Source organism: Cydia splendana, chromosome 3 (genome assembly GCF_910591565.1).
Source record: "Cydia splendana chromosome 3, ilCydSple1.2, whole genome shotgun sequence".
Lineage (NCBI taxonomy): Eukaryota > Metazoa > Arthropoda > Insecta > Lepidoptera > Tortricidae > Cydia > Cydia splendana.
The window spans coordinates 14,298,353-14,323,008 of NC_085962.1; the positions used below are offsets into that span (position 1 = coordinate 14,298,353).

Genomic DNA, 24,656 nt, shown 5'->3' on the forward strand with positions numbered 1-24,656 from the left:
TGTTAGAATATGCCCTTTGTAGGTGCGTTGAAAAAAGTAATAGAGATGATGAAAAATTTATAAATTTGGCAATAAACAAGGAATTGTCTATGCCGTAGTAAGTTGGGTTTCCTCTTTTGCATTCCGTATTCAATGTTTTCGAGCCAATATGGAGTTATTTAATTGGTTGTCCAGATTTCCTAAGAGATGGCTCTGTTACAGACGCAAACTAGGTAGAATAGATGGTTGGCAACGTAGCAACTCGTTTAAACAAAGTGGTCCTTTATGTTGGAGCCTATTTGGAGCCGATAATTATGCAGGATATATATGTATCATTTGTTGTACAAATTCCCTAAAAGATGTTGCTGTTCCATACGAAAACTGAGTAACGCTAGTTTATCATAGAACCTATAAAGAAAACTGTAAGATATCAGAATAAATGATTGGTAACGTAGCATGTGTTCGCATTTTCTTTTAAATATAAATTATTTAAATTTAAACATATATATACAGGGTGGAACATTTCTACAGACTGAGCTGAAAGGATAGTGTTATCTAAGTGATCTACAATCGAGTTATTAGAATCGTAAAGCTGGATTAAAAAGTAATACAAAATCATTAAGATGAAATATTTTTCAATTAGTGAGAACCCTACTAAAATTATTTGCATTTTAAATTGACACATGTCATGTCATTCGTCGGATCTTCTTGCTAGGGTTGAAACATACAGATTTTTGCACTAATGTTTAACAAGCTGTATCTCGCAAATGGTTAGAAATATTATGTGATTAATAAGTGAAAAATAAAGTACGTAACCTAAACAATTCCCCGTTTGCGTAAAAGTCCTTCGTTCTGTTCCATCCGATATAATAATATGAGCCGCACAGTGCCGCACGCTGTTGGAATCCCGCCTTTATATCACACAATATGATCGCAGTCAACTGGTTTAAAATAACTCTACAGGCCAATTATTGGCATATTATGTTATGTAATGTTGACGCACTAGGACTTATACTGCTTATATATTATTACTTGTAGTATGCGCGTCATCATCTTTACGAATCCCATGTTTTCGATTGTAGAACTCGGTAAGTATAACAATCTACGTCTAACATGTTATTAAAATATATATTAGTATACAATAACATGTTAGACGTAAGTTTGGTAAAGTTTAACTTATTGAATAACAAGTTTTTGCAATAAAACCCATTGCAAAACTTGTTATTTACATATGTTTAACGTTTTAATTAAAATATGATGTTGAGAAAAAGACGCGCATGAAACTCGGCCTATTATGGCCTATTACCTGTTTACCTACCAGCAGCGTTGACAGTTACTTTAAAAAGCTCGTATCTCGTAAATGTCGCTTTACATTGCGAGCCGAATTATTGTGTATGGATAATATTATCATTGTATTTCTAAACAAAACTTATCTCAATCTACTTCTTAGGTCCTATGCCTATATTAAACGGTGGTTATCTTTTAAATATTCGCCCGTATTGAATTTAAACACTGTAGGTACCTATATTATCAATTTATCATCGTTAATGAAAATTAGGAAAGGTCTCCATTGGTTATTATTTTCACTTAGCAGCATGGGATCATGTGCCCTCAGTGTCCCATTTAAAAAATCTGCCCCGTATATGAGTGAATTGCAAAAAATTTTTACGTAATTAAGCGCAGTTAAGAAGCTGTGATTAGTCTTAACTTAATTGATTCTTTTGTGTTACGAAGATTAACTAGGTAAATTGTATTCTATTATATTTATTATACTTAATTCGTACACATATAAGTATATAGCATAGGTACGCTAACACACTTTCATGCATCTAACTTACATAAATAGAAATGGCTTAACTGTGGATGACTGTGGTAACACAATGGAATCAATTAACTTAATACTAATTACAGGTGCATAACTATGTACTTACAATTTTTTTTTCAATTCACTCATATATAAACCTGCTCTTATGTAATTTAACACCGTTATTTATTATTCGTGCTTTTAGATATTTTATTCCTAAATGAAAGCATTAAATAAGCGGTTTTGTTACATCGATACTACCTATATAACAAATTACAATATTTTATAAAGATAAGTACCTAAACCGTAAGACCCACTGTACTTTTTCTTGGTCGATTTGTCAAAAATTTCCACATTCAAGGTAAGTACTTACCTATTTTTTTTTATAAAATCAGTCAAAAATAATACCTATTGCATGCATTTTACAAACTAAGTACATCACAATTACGCTTGATTTAAGAAAGTATAAACATAAGTGTACCTCCTCTATTTTATGACGTACAATAGTAAGAAACATGCAGTTTTTAATTCTTACCAATTTGAATTTGAAATTTATTGCGCGAGAATGTGGTTGAAAATTCAATGTATTTTCCATTGGCTATTCACGGTACAGCAGAGTCTTGGAACGTAGGTAGGTACATTAAATTACATAGCTGCCTCCGCGCAGCCTTGATAACCGACATCCTACTTCCGAAATATGTTAACGTATCATTGTCTCAGCGAGCCGGCGGTAAACATGTAAAAAAGTGGTTTCGGACAATTAAAACTAAATTTTAGCCAATTATAATGAATCAGATTTACGATCCAGACGTCACAGAGGATTTTTCCATACTTTTAACCAACTTCAAAATTTCAAAAGGAGGAGGTTCCCAATTCGGTTGTATGTTTTTTTATTACCTATAGGTACCTGAGATCGAGAAGCTCAGAACTCCGTCATACCGATTTGGATAATCATGTATATGATTGAACTTTGACAAAATCTAGTTCTGATGATTGGATCCATGAGGAATCAAGGGAACTTCTGAAATCTTATAAGCATATACCAGGTGTGGCCTGTAACACGAGCAAATAATTAAAACATAGATTGTACTCCTCAAACGGTGACACTTTTGTTCAACAACTTTTAAAAATGTTGAAGTATTTAGACTCCCTATTTTTCATACAAAATAAATATTATCTTCAATGGACACCATCGCCACGCCATATCATTGTGATTGACGTTGCTTGTCACGCCTTAAACATAACAAAATTCGCAATACATTGCGTCTTAGAATAAACTTTAAAGTGTATTAAAAATCAAACCACAAGTTATTTTTAAAAGTCGCTGAACAAATGTTGGTCAGTATGAGGAGGACAGCCTACAGTAAATTTTTTTGCTCATATTACAGGTCACACCCGGTATATGTATTGTATTTTGTGATTTTTATATTTGCGTCAACAAATCTAGCATTTGTATTTAAAAAAGTGTCAATATAATGAAGTTGAAACATCCGATGAAGAACATCTTACGCCTGAAACACAGGGAATCCTAGTTCAGGCACATGTAAACTATCACTATTTTTAAGTCTTTCTTTTATATGAATGTAACCATGAAATAAGTGTTTTTTGAATAAATTATGTTTATGTTATATTATCTTAACGACACGTATTTCACATTTAGCGATATTTGTTCTTCATTAAGTTTGTACAGCAAGTTATGTTTATAAGCAACCTTTTCTTAAGGTCGAGTTCTGATGATGGATTCCATGAGGAATTGAGAGAACTCCCTCAAATCTTATAAGCCTACTTATAGCGATTTATTATTCTCATCTAAAACCAAGCATATGCATTTAACACTTGGAATTAATTATAATGGAGCTTCTCCACGACAAGTATTTTACGTCTCGGGGCTGGCTGATTGTAATTGTTATTCTTTTTAACTTGGCTTGACACGCTGCCATGTGTCTAGATGAGATGCATTATGGTCATAAATAATTTTAAAGGCATTCCAGTTCAGTCGGTTTTTTTTTTATATTTGTAATATCGAGTGTGATGACCTAAAGGTACCATGAATGTTGCCAATGTTTTATCTCTTTTTTTATCTTCTTTATTTTTATGTTTTCCTGTTATTTCTCACGTTTATATTTTCCTTACGTGTTTTATAGTTTATTTATTTATTTAATCTTTATTGAACAATACATGAAGGTACAAATGGCGGACTTAATGCCTAAAGTTTATTATAGACCCTAGTGACTGATGTCAAACGTCAACTTTTGGCAACCGGGGTTACCGCATAATGCACAGAAGCCGTACAGCCGCCATCCACATTAAGTATAGATTTGTCATAGACTCTACACATCCTTATAAAATGTATAATTCGGTGTACACTAATGACAAGATTATTATAACTTCTTAGGTATTCAATACATGATTTATAAAAACACTTCTAAGAGAAAATGTATCGTAAATCTTACGCAAATCCGATTTATCGAGCCCGTTGCTGCTAGTCTCTGCTTTTTAAGGCATTGAAATTGAAACCAGTTTTTTTTACAAAATAAAGGTGATTTTCCTTTGTTTCACGTTTTAAGTAAAACAAAAGATCGCATTTACACGTGTGCGAGTGGGACGTACCTATTGATATCAAATTAATAAATATTGGCATTAAGCTGTGTGTTTCTGCATAAGCCACTTACCTAGTCGCTTTACTCTGGTTACATCATAACACGCGGTGACCATAATCAGGTTTCGAATTCCTAGACAGCTATCTGTGCAATGCCTAGGTATTGAAGCAATATCCGTGCAATGTAGAGAGAATTTCGCAACTAATAAGACCAGACCTTTTACTTTATAATAACTCTTAAAAATATTGCGACATCGTCCGTATCGGCGCTGCAGCAGTAAAACTGTAACAGAAACTCTGCTGCAGTCGCTATCTGAATCAGGATGACTCACGCTAGACCGGGCCGTGCCCGGGTCGGGGCGTCCGACATGTCATTTTCTATGACGGCTGATCGGTGATCACGTGGTGCTTTCCATAGAAAACTCCGGAAGCTCCGGCCCGACCACAGCCCGGTCTAACGTGAGTCATCATTAACCAAACGCAACATAAATTATATATTATTATGTACCGAAACCGAATAGACAAATATAGACATGCTTGTTTTCCAAATTTAATGTGAGGTCAGCCTTATTTGTAGTACAGAATAAATAATAGTATGTACTAGGTACAGAAGACTCACTCTCTAACAAAACGCGTCTATTACGATCAGGACCGATATGGCCGTTAGGTGGCGACAGCGCCACGCGCGGCTTATGGCTAGCCACCAAAATTGGTGTGGAACGGATGTACTTGTAGCTACCTGTTGCAAAGCGACGAAATCGCGGAGTGAGCCACGCCTGTTTGTACTTAGTCAATATCAGATCAACACTAAAGTTTGCAGAATCAAAAAAGCATAATTCTAAAGAGGAATCAATGCCGTATATGCCTTATAAGATATCAGGTTCAGAATATACCTTGAATATCACTTCCTGTGTGCTTGATAAAATGGCTTCCGATCAACATTTCGCTTTAAGCGATTTCCAAGTCCCAATGTCATGGCAACTTTGTGTGCGAGCCGATTATTCAATATTTACTAAACGTGTTGCTTAAACTATTCAAATTATATTTCGGTGCCTGAGAAGCCAATGGATGTATTCATCAATATTATATTAAATAGGTATATTAGATCCGGCGGTATTTGATCTAAACCGGTTGCGTGATGTGGTCCACAATGCTAATGATATTTTTTGCAGCTAGACCCCTATTATAAATTTCATTCGATAGCGTGACGTATGTTCGCGTTTACATTATGTCTATTTTTGTATGGGATTTGAACAGCAGCGCGCCAAGCGGGACGTTTTGGAAACTCAAAATCTTATACAAAATAACACTTGACGCAAACGCGTACGTCACATGACGCTATTGAATGAAATTTTCACTAGGGTACAGTAATCCTATCAGCCTATCACTAATATGATTATATGTATTAACTACCTAACACCATAGAGAAATATAGTAAGACAAGAGTGCTCACTCCATACATCAGTTTTGGTACCAAAAATATTAGTATTTTCATAGTCGACATCTAGCATCGAGTAGCGGAATTATCAGTACCTTAAGTAGTAGTAGTAGTACTGTCAAGTGACAATAGATGTAGCACCGACCGGAAACTCTAATCTCAACAACATAAGACTTTCTCTATGCTAACACGTAAAGGAATAGATACAGTCCGCGTCAAAAATATCTTCATTCTCTGACAACGTAACAAAAAGAGATATGTCTCAATATGTACAACAATTACTTAGACTGTGACAAATACCGAACTGTAAAGAAAGGTATAATATGTCGATTTGGAAAAGAAATCCAGAGTGGCAGATAATTTGTTGTTTCATAAGCTTCTATTGATACTAACTATTACGTGCATGGGCGCGAGCGTGGCTCGCAAATCCAAATTTGGTTTTGAAAGTGCAACAACACAAAGCACAGTAAAGCTGCCCTTATGCGTTGTATATACATATATATTATGTGTAATTGTAGGAGGGCTTAGGCCGAGTTTTTCGGAGCTGGCGTTTGGCGTCAAGATCTTCAAGCCGGGTGTGTTCGAAGCTATCAAGACCCATATTAACAGCGCCCTTAATACGACCCTTTTAATTTGTCAGGATGTCGCCGTCGACGGATACGTCATGGAGGACATCATCATCATCATTGATGCTAGCTGTACATAATGCGTACCTACTTCCATACACATGTGGTTGTGGTTATACGGTTACACACAACATACCTTCGTGGTTGCAGATTTTTGGGGACAATCTTACATGGATCGGCTTAGCCTAACAGGCGCGTATTAGAATTTTAGCTATTTGATCGGTTTCCGATATGATACTAATCTGTCAGTGTTGAAAGTGAAGTTTTTGGTTGAAGAAAAAAATGTTACAGATAATTAAACGACTTCTTGTTAAATAGTTTCAAACTGAGGTTTCAAAGGAGCTTAAATTGACAAAATTCCTAGAGTCGGACCAAAAAAAGTCTACAGCGGATTTGATAGTCCACGCAGTGCAAGTTTCATTTATACGTCATAATTTAATAGAAGTTTGACGTTTAATATAACACTTGCACTGCGTGTGCTATCAAATCCGCTGCAGACTATTCTTGGTCTGACTCTAGTAGATTATTTGTCTTCCTCTTTGGTAGTTTCTATTCCCGGATAAAATTATGTTACAATGAAATGATAATTTGTACTAAAACGAAATAAAAACTGAGAAGTCAACTACTTCATACATTCAAGATGATCTAAACATGATAACAAATATAACAATAATATGGGGAATCAAAAATCCGTTCGAATTAATGGTCATTCCTTCTGTCCCAAAAGGAGCATGACGTATTAAATGACGCACATCGTCCTCTACTTTGTCTAAATATGTAAAACTCCAAGTTACGAAACCACAAACTAGTTTTATTGTTATATTTCTAGTTTATCGGGGTTTATTTCTAGAAATTAATAAGTATGCAAATAAAATACTAGGTATTTTGCGGTTCTAAAGTTAGAACTAAAGTCCGCATGCCAATCTATTTATCTTAAATTAATAATTTATTTTTAAATTTTTATCATCAGGTTTGAAGTTTATGGAGCAGTGATTTTAGAATAACATTTATCACTTTTTTTAAACATGCAGAATACGTCTGCATAAAAGCGTAAATTCTGAAATTCTGTAAAGCGTAAATTTTTATTTTTTTTCCTTTAATATAAAATTTGGAACATTTATCACAATGACAAGTTGATTACTCCTCACTCAATTGATTATTTAATTCGAAATTTCTTTTATTAGTATGCAAGTAAAATACTAGGTATTTTGCGGTTCTAAAGTTAGAACTAAAGTCCGCATGCCAATCTATTTATCTTAAATTAATAATTTATTTTTAAATTTTTATCATCAGGTTTGAAGTTTATGGAGCAGTGATTTTAGAATAACATTTATCACTTTTTTTAAACATGCAGAATACGTCTGCATAAAAGCGTAAATTCTGAAATTCTGTAAAGCGTAAATTTTTAATTTTTTTCCTTTAATATAAAATTTGGAACATTTATCACAATGACAAGTTGATTACTCCTCACTCAATTGATTATTTAATTCGAAATTTCTTTTATTAACAAAACTGTTGCATTCCATAAATGTATTGTATTCCCATAATTACGATATCACTGTGTACGATATTTTTTACCTACTGAAAATAAGAAAAGGTGTATAGGTATTTAAGCTTGTTTATTGCCGTAATCTTTCATCAATTATAGGTGTAGTTTTAGATTAGTTTTACTCAAATAGGGTATTAACTACGTCCAGTAATAGGCTTTAAATATTCATGATCCCAAAACCTTACAGTGATTTGCATACTATTTAGAGTTTTAAATAATACGTATTAAATCATGATAAATATACAAATTGGATACCAAGTGCTGATCATCCATTGAAAAAAATACATCCATTGAAAGGAAAAATACGGAATTAATTTCACCAAGAGGCATTCTTTACCGGGCAACCTAATGCAAAGTACCTACGTAGATTTTCCTTGATAATGTAAACATGCAAGTTATATCTTTAATTCCAGGGTTTTATAATTGATCATAATATGTCTAAATATATCTGTAAATTAAGAAAAAGGATACCTAAATAATCGAATATTGTAAGTTTTGATACGAATAATTGCAAATCTAATCTCTAAAAGTGTCAACTAACTTGAAGTAAATAAACTAACTAAAATCCGCACATACGGGACAATTATGAAGCTTAGACCGTTTGGTTTAGCAGATAAAGTAGATATCACTTCGCGACACAATTAAGGTTGACCTCTGGTCGTTAGTACTTAGGGGAATACTACATAATATAATGTATGTACACTGGTTTGTTTACAGTGCAAGTCACGTCTTGACACCTTTTGACTGCATCTAAGCAAGTTTGCGCGTTGCTTTGTTTAGAAACGTATCATTTATGAAATATATTTAGAACTAATTATAAGTACGTTTGGTTTTTACAAGGCGTGGATTTAAAATTATTTTAATACTTATTGAAATTTACTTTTACAAAATTAACCGCGTTATATCGCAATCACGTCATTACGAGAACACTTTATAAAATAAAATTGATCGTATAATATTAAAATGTTTAATATTTCAGCCCCATTCATTAAAAATAAATTTGTTCAAATCATCAGTTATCGTTACCTTTACTCGAAAAGTTAATTTAGGTACCTACTTGCAATGATTAAATTATTAAATTGATATTACACACGACCGATATCTATAATCATCATATATTTTATCTAGTAGCCACTTAATAGTACTAATAACGTGCAACCACTTACTTCGTAAAGCCCATCTTTTGTTCAAGAGCAGACCATCCAGAAACCGGTAACCCTGCTCTCTGCAGACCTTCTCCTGCACATTGGCCACGGCGCTCGTCAGAGACAGCAGGTCACTGGCCAACACCACCGACGAAGCGTAATCAGGAGACTCATCGACCGGCACCAGCTTATCCTTTCCTATTTCTTCCTTATATGAATTATGACTGCCCTTAGCTTCTTCAGACAGTTTGCTCAAAACCCCAGCCTCTACCGTGCCATTATTTGTAATCATATCACTTATTTTTTCAACTACTTCTTTTTCTATTCCTAAAGTTTGCGCAGTTCTATTAAGAAGAGCGAGGTCGCGTCTGTCTAAAGTCCGATTGGTATCAAAGAAGGTGGAGAGTCTGTTGAGGAGTCTTGGGTCGATGGTGGTGTTAAGTTTGAGGTCGGTGTAGTTGTCGGCCGCGGCGCACGCGCACGCAATCGCGAGGAGGGCGAGCAACATGGCGGAAACGAGTGCCCGCGCCGATACCACAAATATCACTGACAGCCTTTGTCCACCCAGCTGTAGTGCCTTCGTCTTGATTTTAATTCCGATGACGTTTTGATAAAATTTATATCGTAACCATAATTATGTCTTAGTTCTATTATACTAAGAGTGAATAAACCTCTTTGACACCACGTTAAATCCAAGTTCATAAGTATTTATAGGTTTAAACTTAATTTAATTAATTTTTTTGCATGTCTGTTATATTTTAAGATTGATCTAGAAAGAGTCAGGTGACACTATGTCTCAATATTCTTTTTCTTTTGTATGTAATCAAAGGTTGAATAATAATCAAATAAGGTAAGATCACGCTTTAATAATTATGTATACCCTTCATCCCTTGCACATTATATTAGGGTATGGATTTACACAAAAACCGGCCAGGTTGGACTCGTACTCGCCCACCGGAGGGTTCTGTACATATAATAATCCAGTAACTTTGTCAAATTTTGTAACCTGGCTCTTTTGCGTCAAATCCGGTAGTTCTGATTTTTTGCAGACTTATTTATGATGTTGGCCCAATGAATAATACAAGTTTGTGACTTAGTCCACTTTAAAAACGTCCTGAGAAGGCACTATCAAAAACTAGTCCTTTAGGGTTATAATCGCCCAAATCTACAAGAAAACCGAAATTTTCGCGGGTTTTTCGATATTTGACAAAGTTGCGTATGGCGCTCGAAGTCACAAACTTGTATTATTCATTGGGCCAACATCATAAACACGTCTGCAAAAAATCAGAACTACCGGATTTAACTCAAATGCGAAATGTATAAAATTACTGTATTATAAATGTAACAATTTATTTTTTACTTTACAGTTTACAGATTTTCCCTGTATTTGTACTTGCCAAATTTCGTAATCCTAGGTCAACGGGAACCCTATCAATTTTAATACCCTTGAGAGTGTCGAAATTTACGTTTTTTGCGGCATAAACGCCATAAACGGCGGTATCTTTTTTTACATCCTTACTTAGAAATTTTATTTTTTCACAGCATCTAAGGACTAGAACCTCAGTAGGTATATGATTTTAATTTCAACACGATACCTCCCCGCGTTCCCGAGATAAAGGGTCTTGACGGACGGACAACAAAGTGATCAAAAGGGTCCAAAATATGTTATATTAATTATAAAATATAAACAAATACCTAGAGACTTAAATATTCTTTTTATAAAATAAATGACACAGGATTTGGTAAATGCTGTGTGAAAATTAATTTGATGCTAACTTTGAGGTTGCCTCATGTTGGCTGGTGGAATGGACTTTTAATTTATGATCTTGAGTGATAAATATTTAAAAGCCTTCATTTCGATTTGATTTGTAATGTTTATATGTAGTTAGTATTTTCCTCGCGCTGGTGTGGCGCAACATTTTGTATTTCACTCCAAAGTTTGTTCAGGTAAACACTCGTGCCTAAGTTTGTTTAACCTTTTTGACGCCAATGACCGATATTATATTCGCACCGCAGGTTCAACGCCAAAAACCGATTAATCAGTTACAGACCACAGAGCAACATAGACCTACGTGCATATGCATAAAGTTCAATTTCAGTGTTAACACTTGGGTGACGTGGCGTCCGAGTGACAGCATTTGTGTTTGACACGGCGTCGAAAAGACTTTTCGAAGCAATTTTGGAATATTTCGCTGTTTTGGGTATCAAAATTGACACGAGAAATTGAAAAACAACTTTTCTCCCTTGTAAAAAAAAATTAAGACCAACTCTCAAACGTCCTTAAGCCATAAGCGGCTACACGGGTACTTATATACGAGACGAGTTTACACGTGACAGTATAAAATTGGCTACTTGCGTAAATTATTCACCATACACCGGAAAATACCAAACCTTAAATAGATGTAGATGCCTTATATGAAATAACTGGCAGCAATCGAATTCAGACTTTAACGTTTAATAAATATATAAATATTATAGGGACATTATTACACAAATTGACGAAGTCCCACAGTAAGCTCAAGAAGGCTTGTGTTGTGGGTACTTAGACAACGATATATATAGGTAATATACAAAAACTTAAATAGGTACATAGAATACATCCATGACTCAGGAACAAATATCTGTGCTCATCGCACAAATAAATGCCCTTACCAGGATTCGAACCCAGAACCATCTGCTTCATAGGCAGGGTCACTACCCATTAGGCCAGACCGGTCGTTAAATAATACCTTAATGAAGTGAAATAACTGTATAAAAGTTTAACGTCAACCTGAAAATTGGAAGATACCATACAGACCAATTCGACACTGACATCAGAATGATATTTGAATCATATTATTTAGTTACCGCGCCGTATTATATTTATATTTTGTACGACGCCATAATATTTAATACGAGCGACATACACGATAACTAAATGATATCAATCAGATGTCATTCTGATATCAGTGTACGTTCGAATTGGCCAGATAAACGATTGGCACGAGTACCTACCAGATATGCCTACAGTGTCTACACGATTTCTTAAATAAATGTAAATATGCCCATATATATACATCGTTTATGAATAAAGAATTACCGTGATAGAGGCCTCACGCTTTGTACGAATTCCATAAAATCGTTTTGTAAAATTAATATACGTACCTATACATAAAGCCGACCACTGACTAACAGTCCGCCGGACAATATCGGCCGGTCAGTTGTTCGGAACTGTCGAATTATTGTTCTAACTGACAGGCCGATATCGTCCGGCGGCCTGTTAGTCAGTGGTCGGCTTAATAAGTTCACCTCCCGCGTGGCCTGGTCCTGTCTGACCTGTCTCCCACCAGTTTCTATAAAAGGCTTTGACCTCACCTCGCCATGTACATTGAGGTTTACCGCGACAATGGATTCCGTTTTGTGGTAAGTATGCAATTAGTTGTTGATTTGGAGATCTTCCTGTCTACACTATTTATACCAAACCTATAACTCTATCCTCTAGCCAGCTCTAGGTTAGTAAAAACACCTTTCATACTAGTCAGTTGATATTGATCTTTCGTAGATCCCTGGATATTATTTATGAAATTATAATTATTTATGAAATTATGAATGTTTTTTTTTTTCGATTTTTTCATTATTATAAGATTCTCCTACCTTCTAGGTTGTAAAAAAGACTAATACTGTATTATTATTTATTTGTGTTTTTTTTTTAAATAAGTAATTCAATTTTATATCGAGATAGTGTTAGATCAAGAAAAGTCTGCAATGATTTTGATAGCATACCCAGTTCAATGGTTAAGTCATAATTTCATATATGTAGAAGTTTGACGTTTATAATAGGGCATTTCCATTTAAAGTTGTACCCTCGAGTTTTTCGCATGTCCCCTTACATTTTTTGCGATTTACTCTTAAGTCGATTTTTTTAACTGGGCAAATGATGTTTTTTATTGAAATATATTATATAGACACATCATTTATTAAGTTTAACGCACAATAAATCACTTTTTTCTTACTTAAAATCAGGTTTTTAGATATGATAAAGTGACCCCGTAGTACAACCCCTTCACCGACTTCAATTTTTGATCAGGTTTTTAGATATGATAAAGTGACCCCGTAGTACAACCCCTTCACCGACTTCAATTTTTGATGGACTTTTACACATATTTTTCCTATGAAGGCAACACCAAATAATGCATTCCTGGCATAGTTTAAATGTTGAAAAATGTGCTATTGATGAAAAAGAGCTTTAAAAACATCAATAATAGGGTTTAATTTCGATAAAAACGTTGTCCCCGCGAAATCGTGAAACGGACATAGTCCGAGTTGGTTACGCAGTTTACGCTACTTAACGAAATACTTTTTACCAACATTTTAGGTTCTTTTTCATCCTGGCAACCCTGTGACCATAGATAAAGCTTGTTTAAACGTCAAATTTGATTTAAAACAGTCAATTCGCAACCTCCAAGGCGTGCTGGTGTGTGACCGGTAAGTTTACTCAATATTTTGTCCGTTTTGTTAAACTGTTTATGCAGCTTGAACCTTAAGTAACGAAAACACTGTTAATATTAAATAAAACCATGTTTCATATAGTTATTTATCAAGTAAATAAGTTGAACATTGCGGTTAGTTTTGTATTATTTTGAATAGATTTAATTCTGGATCAGACAAATCGTTACGTCCGTTTGGTTACAATTTGAAGCGTAACATATAGCCGGACTAGAAAAATGTAACCAAACGGACACGGTAAAGTCGCAAGCACATTGAGTATGTATAGTTTTTACCGTGACTTTGTCTATACTTATTTAATTCATGTCGAATTAATAAGTCATATTTTATTAAGTAATATTGAGTTTCTTATGTCTAAAACTCTCTCTACTGATTTTGGTACATATTTTGTAGTCCTTTTTTTATTCACTGAGTATTTGTGTAAATTTTTGATTATTGTGATCTCGTCTTTACTTTGTCCATTAAGTTACATGGGTGTCCATTTGGAAATGTCCCCTTGATTTCAAAATTATTTATTATTGTTTATTCAAAGTTTATAAGCTAAACAAGATAGGCAGGAACAAATTAAAGCCGATATTCTTGCCACCAAACGGGCTGCAAATGACTTTAAGGCCTTCTGGAAAAGCACAAACAAACTTAATGTGAGACCTAGTGTCCCTGTGAGTGTGGGGGGAGTTAGCGACAAGAAGGACATCGCGAATAGTTTCAGACGTGTGTTTTCTGTAGACCCAATCCTGCATAAACCTACAAAAGAGGTGCGGTGTGCTGAGGCCGTTATGGGTGAGAGTACCCTTAGTTTCACTGCGAAGCAAGTTGACACTGTGATCAAAAACATGCAGAGGGGTAAATCACCGGGTCATGACGGGCTCAGCATAGAGCATCTCAAGTATGCGGGAGTACACTTGCCGCGGGTGCTGGCGATGTTTAACACGATGTGCTTAAGACACGCTTATCTCCCTAGGAAGCTCACTAGGACAGTGGTGGTGCCGCTGGTAAAGAACAGAACGGGGGATTTGTCGGATCTGGGAAATTACCGGCCCATCTCTCTAGCAACTGTTCTGGCTAAAGTGCTTGATAGCCTTCTTAATGAGCAACTTTGTAAGTACATTAAGCTGCACGATGCACAATTCGGGTTCAGGCCAGGATTGTCCACAGAGACTGCAATATTGTGTGTTAAGAGGGCTATCAGGTACTATAAAGACAGGAACACACCCATATATGCGTGTTTTCTGGATCTGTCGAAAGCATTTGACCTGGTTGTGTACGACGTACTGTGGGACAAGCTAGAGAAAACGGGTATACCGAGTGAGTGCGTCGATTTATTAAAGTACTGGTACAGCAGCCAGGTCAATTGCGTGAAATGGGCAGGTGAGGACTGGGACGAGTATAGTTTAAAATGTGGGGTACGTCAGGGTGGACTAACATCTCCCGTGCTGTTCAACCTCTGTGTGAATGAGTTGATTGAGGGACTCAGCAATGCACATGTCGGATGTCATATAGATAAAACGTGTTTTAACAACATCAGTTATGCAGACGACATGGTATTGCTGGGTCCGTCGAGCGACTCGTTACGGCAACTCATTTCGATGTGTGAGGGGTATGCTGAGCAGCATGGTCTTAGATATAACACAAGCAAGAGCGAGTTTGTACTCTTCAAAGCCAGTAAATACAACCCTACAACAATACCTAGGATCATGCTGTGCGGCGTGCCCTTGAAGAGAGTTGAGAGGTTCAAATACCTGGGGCATATCCTTACAGAAGACCTAAAGGATGACCTGGATATAGAGAGGGAGAGAAGGGCGATGGCGGTGCGTGGTAATATGCTTGCCCGCAGATTTGCAAGGTGTAATGAACAAGTCAAATTGACGCTTTTCAAAGCCTACTGTCAGACGTTCTACACTTGCAGTCTGTGGGTAGGTTTTACACAGAGGGCATACAATGCACTGAGAGTCCAATATAACAATATTTTGAGGATGCTGTTGCGGCTGCCGAAGCACTGTAGTGCGTCCAGAATGTTTGCAGAAGTGCGAACGGACGACTTTTTTGCAATCAGACGCAAGCGTGTGGGATCACTACTCAGGCGAGTGCGTGGCAGCAGCAACGGCCTCCTCAAAGTATTGTCGGAGAGCCTTGACTGCCCTATAACTAAATACTGGGTCGAAGTGGCCATCGGCAGGGCCAAATAGGATGAGGCCGCGACCAATCGCGGGCCAATTTGTCGTGTTGTATATTTTTTGTATATTTTCTGTACCGACTAACTTAGTTATTAAGTCAAAATTGTTACTAACATCATATGGATCATTGATCTGCAATAAATGATTTTTATTTTTATTTTATTTTATTTTAAACTATTTAATTTTCTTAACAATAATCACATGTTTTGTTAATTCTAATGATTGTTATTCGTCACATGGCAGTAATGCCACTAACTATTTAATAAACCTAAAAATAACGTACGATTTGGGGCCACCTCGTAACCAAACCACCTAAAATTCCCTTTTATGTAAAATGTTTGTTCTAAATTGGTCAATGGTGATTGTTTTTAGGTTGTTTATTAACATTATTATGCTTTAAACATAAAAACATTTGCTTCAAGTATGTCTTTTATTTACTATATCAAAAACCATTTCGACGACCGGTCTGGTCTAGTGGATAGTGACCCTGTCTGCTAAGCCGATGGTCCTGGGTTCGAATCCCAGTAAGGGCATTCATTTGTGTGATGAACACTAATATTTGTTCCTGAGTCATGGTTGTTTTCTATGTATATAAGTATGTATTTATCTATACAAGTATGTATATCGTCGCCTAGCACCCATAGTACAAGCTTTGCTTAGTTTGGGGCTAGGTTTGATCTGTGTAAGATGTCCCCAATATTTATTATTATTATTATTTTATTATTTGTAACCAAACGGACTGCAAAAAACCTCCCTCATCCTATTAAATATTAATTTTAACTGGTTTATGCTAAAAATATGACGATTCTCTTTTGTGTTTCATAAACTAGAATATATTTACTCATACAATTACATAAAAAAGTACCAAATAATCCAAATTATATTTTCAACTCGTCAAGTGAGTCATGGTACAACTTTAAATGGAAATGCCCAATAACATTTGCACAGCGTGTGCTATCAAAATCGTTGCAAACTTGTCTTGGTCTAACTCTAAGATATATACGAGTATATTCTGGCAAACCATATATTCTATGGAAGGACTTTTTAAATTTGCCATCATTTTCTACCGGCGCAAATGGCTTACCAAACTATATAACATAAATATTTATATATCTATCTATTATATATTATACCTTCAAATACCCACGAAAAAAAACACTTAATGAAATCGTGAGATTTAATTTACATAATCGGATAACATTATCTGGTATATCGGTAGTGTTGAGCTCCGTTTTGACTGCCATTCGCGGTCCATTCCCACTCATCGATATCCTCATCATCATCTCGTAAGGGATACGCCCTTCTTGGTACGTAGTCTTCATCTCTGTCTCCCCAGAAATCATCCTCGCCTCCCTGCTCTTCCTCGATCACTTCCAAATCTTCTTCATCAAAATGATTCTCTCTGATATCATCGTCCGCTCCTTCATCTTCTTCTTCCTCTAAAATTTCTTCAAGTCCTTCAAGTTTATCTCTCTGAACTTCATACTCGATATCAGCTTCAGGAATTTCTTCTAACACTTCTCTATGAGCAACGAGAAGCTGTCTTGTTTTTATTTGTGGAACATCTATTTCTTCTTCTTGATCTTTGGTATTTTCCGCGTCTGCCGCTACGTGATTCTCATCTGGCTTTTCTTCTGATTCTTCTTTGTTATCGTCTTTATCAGAATTTGATGAGAAAGTGAAGACTTTGTGCAAGGATTGCATCGGTATCACAAATGTCAGAGTTAATAACGTTGACGAAAGCATTATCAGAGATATTTCGTGAAGATCAATCTATAACAAGAAGAAAAATATGATAATTTATGGAAATATCAGTCATAAGAATAACAAAATTAATTATAATTTGTGAAGTTTTGCGTACCATAGACATTAAGCTAAACTCGCTTGAAGTCCGAATGGTGGCAGCCTCAGTGAGGAACACGATGAACTGGCAAAGATACAGTGCGTAAGAGAGTCGACTGATAAGTACCAACGGACGGCAGCAGAAAAAATTGGCCAGGGATTCTGTAGAAAGAAATATTGACACTGTTCAATAATAATCTTCAGAGTAAATTGCAGAGAAAACTATCAGTTTTACATGTACATCTTCACGTCTAGTAAATAGGTTTAGACTTGCACAATCTTAAGTAACACAAGTAGTTTTGACGCTAAACTGATATACTCCAAATGAGAATGTAAATAGACGTATAAAATACAAAAAAAAATCGAATAAGAAGACAAAGGTTAAAATGACAGAATTTTCGCAATATGATGAACACTTCCATAATCCTGCTCTTAAATGAATATATTTACGGACGTGCTAATAAATAATAATATAAAACTAAATTCTAGAACTAATTTATAATTTGTACGGTAGTAAGCGATAAAAAGAGTTAATTACTTAACTAACTAACGTCAAAAGCATCGGGATTTTGACGTCATCACTTGTAAGTTAATTGGAAAATTAAGAAGTTCTAAAATATTATACACGTTTAAGTATTTTTCCGCCTATTTTGTGGTGAGTTTGAGGCGGATGTACATAATTGGCTTAATAATCGGCTTAATAACTTGATTAAAACATAATAATAAAGTTTTATCGCTCATTGTTAACCTGACTACTAAACGAATATGGGTAATTTATCGAGTGTTTATTTATACATGATTTTTATTTCGCATGCTCTCCAGCTCAAACGTGTTGACGGCTCCTAATGTAAGTACATGGTGTCGTTAATATATTCATCGCAATAAATGCCTACTAAAATATTCATATAATCTGTCTGTTTTGTATTCTTTTAGCATATTTTTTGCCATCCCTTGCTGAAAGATGATCATTTACCGCAATATCCATTATGCACGGCGTATATGACCCAGGCTATGGCTAGGGAAGCGGCCACCGGCGCGAGGGCGGCGTAGTTTGCAGCGAACAAAGCGCTGTACCGATACTGAGTGTTGCCAGAGTCTAGTCCTGCCCACCATACTAGACTCCAGAGAGCGCCGCTTGTCAACCAACCCAAGGCTAACAGGACCTGTAAGAAGAAAAATAACATGTCAACATTTTAAACCGATTCACTAGACTTATATCGACCGGGATATGAACCGTGATTGCCTTTTGTATTGTTTTCGAGCTCCCGATATTTCGACGCAGTTACATGCATCTTGTTCACGGGGCGGGACTTAGAGGATATAACCAACGGAGACGCCATGTCTAAAATTTTCGGTACAAAATATTAGTCTGCCGTTTTTTGCGGGGGAGGGACACATCAAATGTATAGGTACGTCATGTCAGATAAACGTCAGTCCATATGGTTAACATGTGGTTGACCATCGGCCGCCTATTTTCGACAGAGGGGAACGCCTGTTAATGGCGGCTCCAGAGGGGCGGGAGCTCGAAAACAATACAAAAGGTAATCACGGTTCATATCCCGGTCGATATAGGTACCTAAGTCTAGTGAAACTAACCGTGAATCATTCAAAACTGTTATTTTAAACCGATAGCTATTTAATTGCCCTGTCAACGCCGGAAATACAATTTTACGAAATATCCATTTTACCATCTCAAAAGCTATTTACATCGTTCCTTAAAGAAGACAAATATTTTCAAAATGGAACAGTCGCATTTTTGCGATGGTTGCAGTTTTCTTTGCATTTGATAGTTTAAAAAGATTCCAATGTTATAGAAGTAGGAGAGAAGTAGAGATAATATAATTCCCTAAGATGCATCTTATCATACAATATGATGTTCCTATATGTGTTGTTTTAGGTGTCGTTATTGTATTAATGAAATACTAAAAACTGCACTTTTAAAGCTTAATATACTTGCTAAGATAATATAAGGTATTACATATTATGTAATACCTTGAAAAAAGGTAAAGTGTACGCTGTGATGAAAAATGTTGAATCTTTATACCACCAACAAAAGTTGTCTTAATGCGACTTTATAGTTGCCAGCTTGTACTTAGTTACCTAACTTCCATAATATTTTATTTTTAAGTTTCCTACCTATTTTTCGCTTTTCGCTATCTACTTATTTTAGAGATATTTAAATTTTAACTTGTAGAGAATATAAACTAGTATACATAGAATACTTCTCAGTATTAAGTCCACCTTTATCATAATGATTTTTTTGTACACTGCTAAGGTATAGTCTTTTTGGTAATGAGAAACGTTTTATTACAAAAAGGTACAGTCACCTGCAATAATATATTGCATGTGCACTACCTAATAATGTCATGTTTCTTTGTACGAGTCTGCCAAAAAGATTATTAATTTTATAATTATTAAATAAGATATAAGTATTTGCAGATTTAATAAATCCTTATGGATCAGGCTCACTTCGAACTATTTTACTTTTTTTATAAGTTTAAAGCTTATCGAAATGGCTTCATTATTCCTAAACTCACTCTTTTCCACGGAACCACGACGTCATGTAACTTCATACGGTTGTTAGTTGAACATGACGTTAGCAGCTAGGTTGCAATTTGGATACCTCCCTCATATTTTCAGACGAATTTTAGTTAAGTTCTAGCTAGCTTGTACTTGTTTGATTTATATACGCAATATGCTGCGTCGTTACACCCAGTTGCTTCATTAAATGTGAAAACCATATGTACATGAATCATTCGCTTCAATCGCTTCAGGTGGCTTCTTAATTTACTTTAACATACCTTATTGAGTTGAGTAGGTTTCTGCAAAGCAATGCCTAAGCTGATTCCGATGAGATATGGGGTGCAGCGGTGATACACGGAGGTGTAGCTTAAACGGGCTGTCCTGTAGAGTTGGCTGACACTAAAAAACAAGTTGTCAAAAAATAAAAATAAATATTTATTCTGTCTTCAGTCAGTTCAATCTCCATCATCGTACACGCTTCTCACTGAAGCTATATATGAAAGGAAAGTTACATTTCAGTTCAATTGGAATAAAAATAGATGATAAAATTTTGTAGCTATAAAAAGTCAACTATTGTTCACATTCATATAGTTCTAAAAGACTCTTAAGAACTATGTACCTAATAATATAGGTATTACGTTGGCTTGTTATGTAGAAGTTACATAAACTACTATTAATCATTCCTTTTGCATTCACAATTCATGAATATTTCCCATATTATTTTTTTAGTAATATTATGATTTTAACATTTTATTACCTATTATTAATCCGATGCCGTGAACTTCACCCGTTCCGTGAATACCTACTTGAATTTATCAAAATGTTGCTACTAAGTATAAGAATATAAAACCAGTTTTAACTTTACCAATTTAGCTTTCATTTAAATGTATTACGGCCACCTGAGAATTCTAACGCTATGTTTCGTGGGGTCAAGTATATAATAACCGGATTCTTGTTATTTAAAATCATAATAATATGGAGGCGACTTGATGTAGTGACCTCCCTACACGTGATGTAGTCAGGCAGGTCCAACAATCCTTACTGGTAGTGGATTGATACAAGTTCATAGGTACCATTGACCGGGGTGACTTTCAAATGCAGGGGCGACTTTTAAATTCTAGTTTTTAAGCCATAATATATATTTATGCGAGATTTTTTACAGTAGGTGAATATGAATAATTATATAGTAATCCAACTAGTTACAGGAACATTTTCAGTAAATAATGAATAATGGTAATTCTATGGCCGTTTTAAATCTATTAAAGTACATAACCCCAAATTTTGCAACATCACCCCGGTCTACGGTACTCAATCGAGATAATTCCACCTGATGTAATGCTAATGTTGCAAGAGTTGACAATTAGCTATGCCCCTATGTTTGTCTTTACTCGTATGATTATTGTAAAAATTAGGAGCAACAAGAGTTTTCATACAAAATTTTAAATGCTCCTAACTCTTATAATAATTAAAAAATCGAAAAAGTACGTAGGGGCAAAGCTGCGGTTGACATACAATAAATAATGTTAATATCCGGAGAAGAAAAAGGACTACGTTTGTATGAAAAGGCGATTTCGCGCGGGTCCTCCACTTTCGGCTTAAGATATCCCTCTGACTGACATTATAAGGCAAACGCCAAGAGAGTTATTTATACCATCCTACGTGAAATGTTGCTTTGCTTTTTTTGCACCTAAATATCATTGTCTTTATTTGACCTTAATTTCAAATCAAAACAACGTAGTCCCAAAATATCTAAATGCCAAATTGATTCATAAATATGACGAATTTGACCTGATCCAGTCGCTGCTAAGTTTATTGTAATGAAATTTTATATTGTGTCTTACATCTGTCACTGTTTTGAATCGAATATTTCAACTATTTAGATAGTTTTCACCACAAAAAGTACTAAATTGAAAAAAACTATGTTATTAAAGCCTTACCTCACGCCATGATAGGCCAGCAGAGTCAAACGATGTTCGCTGACCGTCGAATATCTGGAATACGCAGCCAGACCTATTATGGTGGGCAGGAGGAATTTGGAGACGCCTGGCTTGACCTGCATCACCCAGACTATCATACCGCCTATGATAGTGAGCTGCATATCCAAAGCCAGCTGGTGAGTTTGAGGGGCACACTGGAATTAAATAAAAAAGAATCGAAATTATTGATACGATATGTCAAGCACAAAGTATAATGTCAAACAAACATCAATGTGGCAACCAGGAATTCCAGTACACGGCGATAAATATTGCACATCGGTCATTGGAAAGAAAGCCGACTAATTTCGGCTTCGTAGAGCGTGGTCACACATGTATGGGACGTTTGACATGCTACTGATTTGACGTAATTTAATTCCTGCCTGCCTGACGAAGCCATAAATACTGGTAAAATGTTTATTTACAGATTGAGAAACAAATGCTGAAGGATCAAGATACTAAACATACTTTTGTATTTTCAAAGCAGTTTATTTGTGACATGTTTCTCGTTATAAAGCGCCCTTAATAAATAGTACCTACAAACCTCGTTATGTCGATTTGTTTAATCTTGTCCATGTTAGACATCGGGAACACAAGTTATTGACAACAATAACCCATCTACAATACGCTACTGTTTACTGACCTAAAAGCTTGAACTTATTCAGAACTTAAAGGTTATATGCTTAATGTGATACCAATATGATCAACATTACATTGTGTTACTCACACACGTGTAACTGCACTCTGTAGTAAACGAGCGCACGCATCCCATTTTTGATATTATTCTGATACGGCAAATGTTCGAATGTATGCCACATCATTCCGAAGCCACAATTTGCAACACTTCAAGCAAAGGAATGATAAATGTATATGAAACGATTCACGAAGAATACGTACTTACCGATGTCACGGTCAGCACCTATTCTTTATGCCTTTATGACCCAAATGGGAAGCTATTTAAATAGACCTAGTGTTTTATGTTTACATTTACACTTATTATTTATGTTAACCTTATTTATTTTGCTCAACTTATAAGCAATATTCAACCTCAATTAGCTAATAATCGTGTCTTTATCTGTCATATCTGTTTGACTTATGTATGTAAGAAAGGGATAAAACATAATTTAACTAAATCAGGCCCCTAGAGATTTATGAATACTTGGGGGTTAGAGGATGCGTTTTTTATTTATAAGACCCTTATTTTGAGTTTATGTATAGTTAACATGACCTATATTATTAATTTTCAATTTATTCATAATTTATTTTTGTCAATGTTGTTTGTCTTCTAGACGTATGTAACTGTTGAATGTGTAATAAATAAATATTATAACTCTTATTTCTTTGTACTTTACGACTTGTACCTATGTACTACTATGTCAACACTTTGTTGTACAATGAAGCAAAATATATAAAATGTACAAAGGCGAACAAAAATAATAATATGTTCCTATATCAGTCTACGGCGGTTAAAAGGTTAAATGGATTTATTCGATCAGTAAAAAGGGGAAGAAATTGTCATTATGTAACGTAGACTAACATGCAAATTAATATTATCTACTTATAATCGGGTTAAACTAAACTTGTACAATCAGCAGCAGAAGTTGCTAAGCGAGTCAGGTGTTTAAAATGATCTTAACGCGACTTTATTGTTAAGAGAATAAGATCGTGTCAAGGTAATTTTGAACACCTCGCCCGCGTAGCTACTTCTGCTGCTGACTGTATGTTATTAACAGTGACGCAGCCCTCACCATGTCTTCGAAGCCGAACCAGTTTTGCACGTAGAGCAGATTCCACCACCAGCCCTCCTGGCAGATTTCGGCGTTCCTGGTGACGAGGGTGCCCCACATGGGGCCTGTGGAGATGTTATCCCAGATGTATGCGTAGAACAGGACCACAGCTAGTAGAGCAGGGGTCAATCTGAAGATTAATCAAATTATCAGTATCATACCATTGAAGAAGCGCTGGTGGCCTAAAAGTAAGAGCGTGCGACTTTCAATCCGGAGGCCGCGGGTTCAAACCCCGGCACGCACCAATGAGTTTTTCGGAACTTATGTACGAAATAATCATTTGATATTTACCAGTTGCTTTTCGGTGAAGGAAAACATCGTAAGGAAACCGGACTAATCCCAATAAGGCCTAGTTTTCTCTCTGGGTTGGAGGGTCAGATGGCAGTCGCTTTCGTAAAAACTAGTGCCTATGTCAATTCTTGGGATTAGTTGTTGAGCGGACCCCAGGCTCCCATGAGCCGTGGCAAAATGTCGGGATAACACGGAGAAGAAGAAGGACCATCCAAGAAGTACCCGGGTCATACAGATCACTGTGTTATGTCTTTCCTGTAGACATACACAAGAGTTAAGGGCTATAAAGGTTAATTTTCTTATTTAACCCTTATCCACGTGAAAAGGTCCTCCTTTTATTTAAAGAACTATGATAAAATCATTACTTACATGCCCACAAGCTGTTAACTATTGCCCACAGGAGCGAAAACTAGTGTGTTATCGCGAACATCACATTTTTTT

The 24,656-nt window shown here is 35.7% G+C and overlaps 2 protein-coding genes across 2 annotated transcripts in view; both read right to left on the reverse strand.

The window, feature by feature from the left end:
- The window catches only part of LOC134806795 (nose resistant to fluoxetine protein 6-like), a 39,510-nt gene extending 29,764 nt beyond the window's left edge, over positions 1-9,746 (reverse strand). The window contains exon 1 of the mRNA XM_063780159.1: positions 9,162-9,746. Coding sequence (XP_063636229.1) covers positions 9,162-9,648 — 487 coding nt within the window. The 5' untranslated portion in view covers positions 9,649-9,746. The remainder of the gene's footprint in view (positions 1-9,161) is intronic.
- A 7,212-nt stretch (positions 9,747-16,958) lies between these two features.
- The window catches only part of LOC134806544 (uncharacterized), a 28,956-nt gene continuing 21,258 nt past the window's right edge, over positions 16,959-24,656 (reverse strand). The window contains exons 7-12 of the mRNA XM_063779844.1: positions 23,886-24,054; positions 22,102-22,295; positions 20,443-20,563; positions 18,615-18,804; positions 17,661-17,803; positions 16,959-17,572 (exon numbers count right to left, since the gene is read on the reverse strand). Coding sequence (XP_063635914.1) covers positions 17,000-17,572; positions 17,661-17,803; positions 18,615-18,804; positions 20,443-20,563; positions 22,102-22,295; positions 23,886-24,054 — 1,390 coding nt within the window. The 3' untranslated portion in view covers positions 16,959-16,999. The remainder of the gene's footprint in view (positions 17,573-17,660; positions 17,804-18,614; positions 18,805-20,442; positions 20,564-22,101; positions 22,296-23,885; positions 24,055-24,656) is intronic.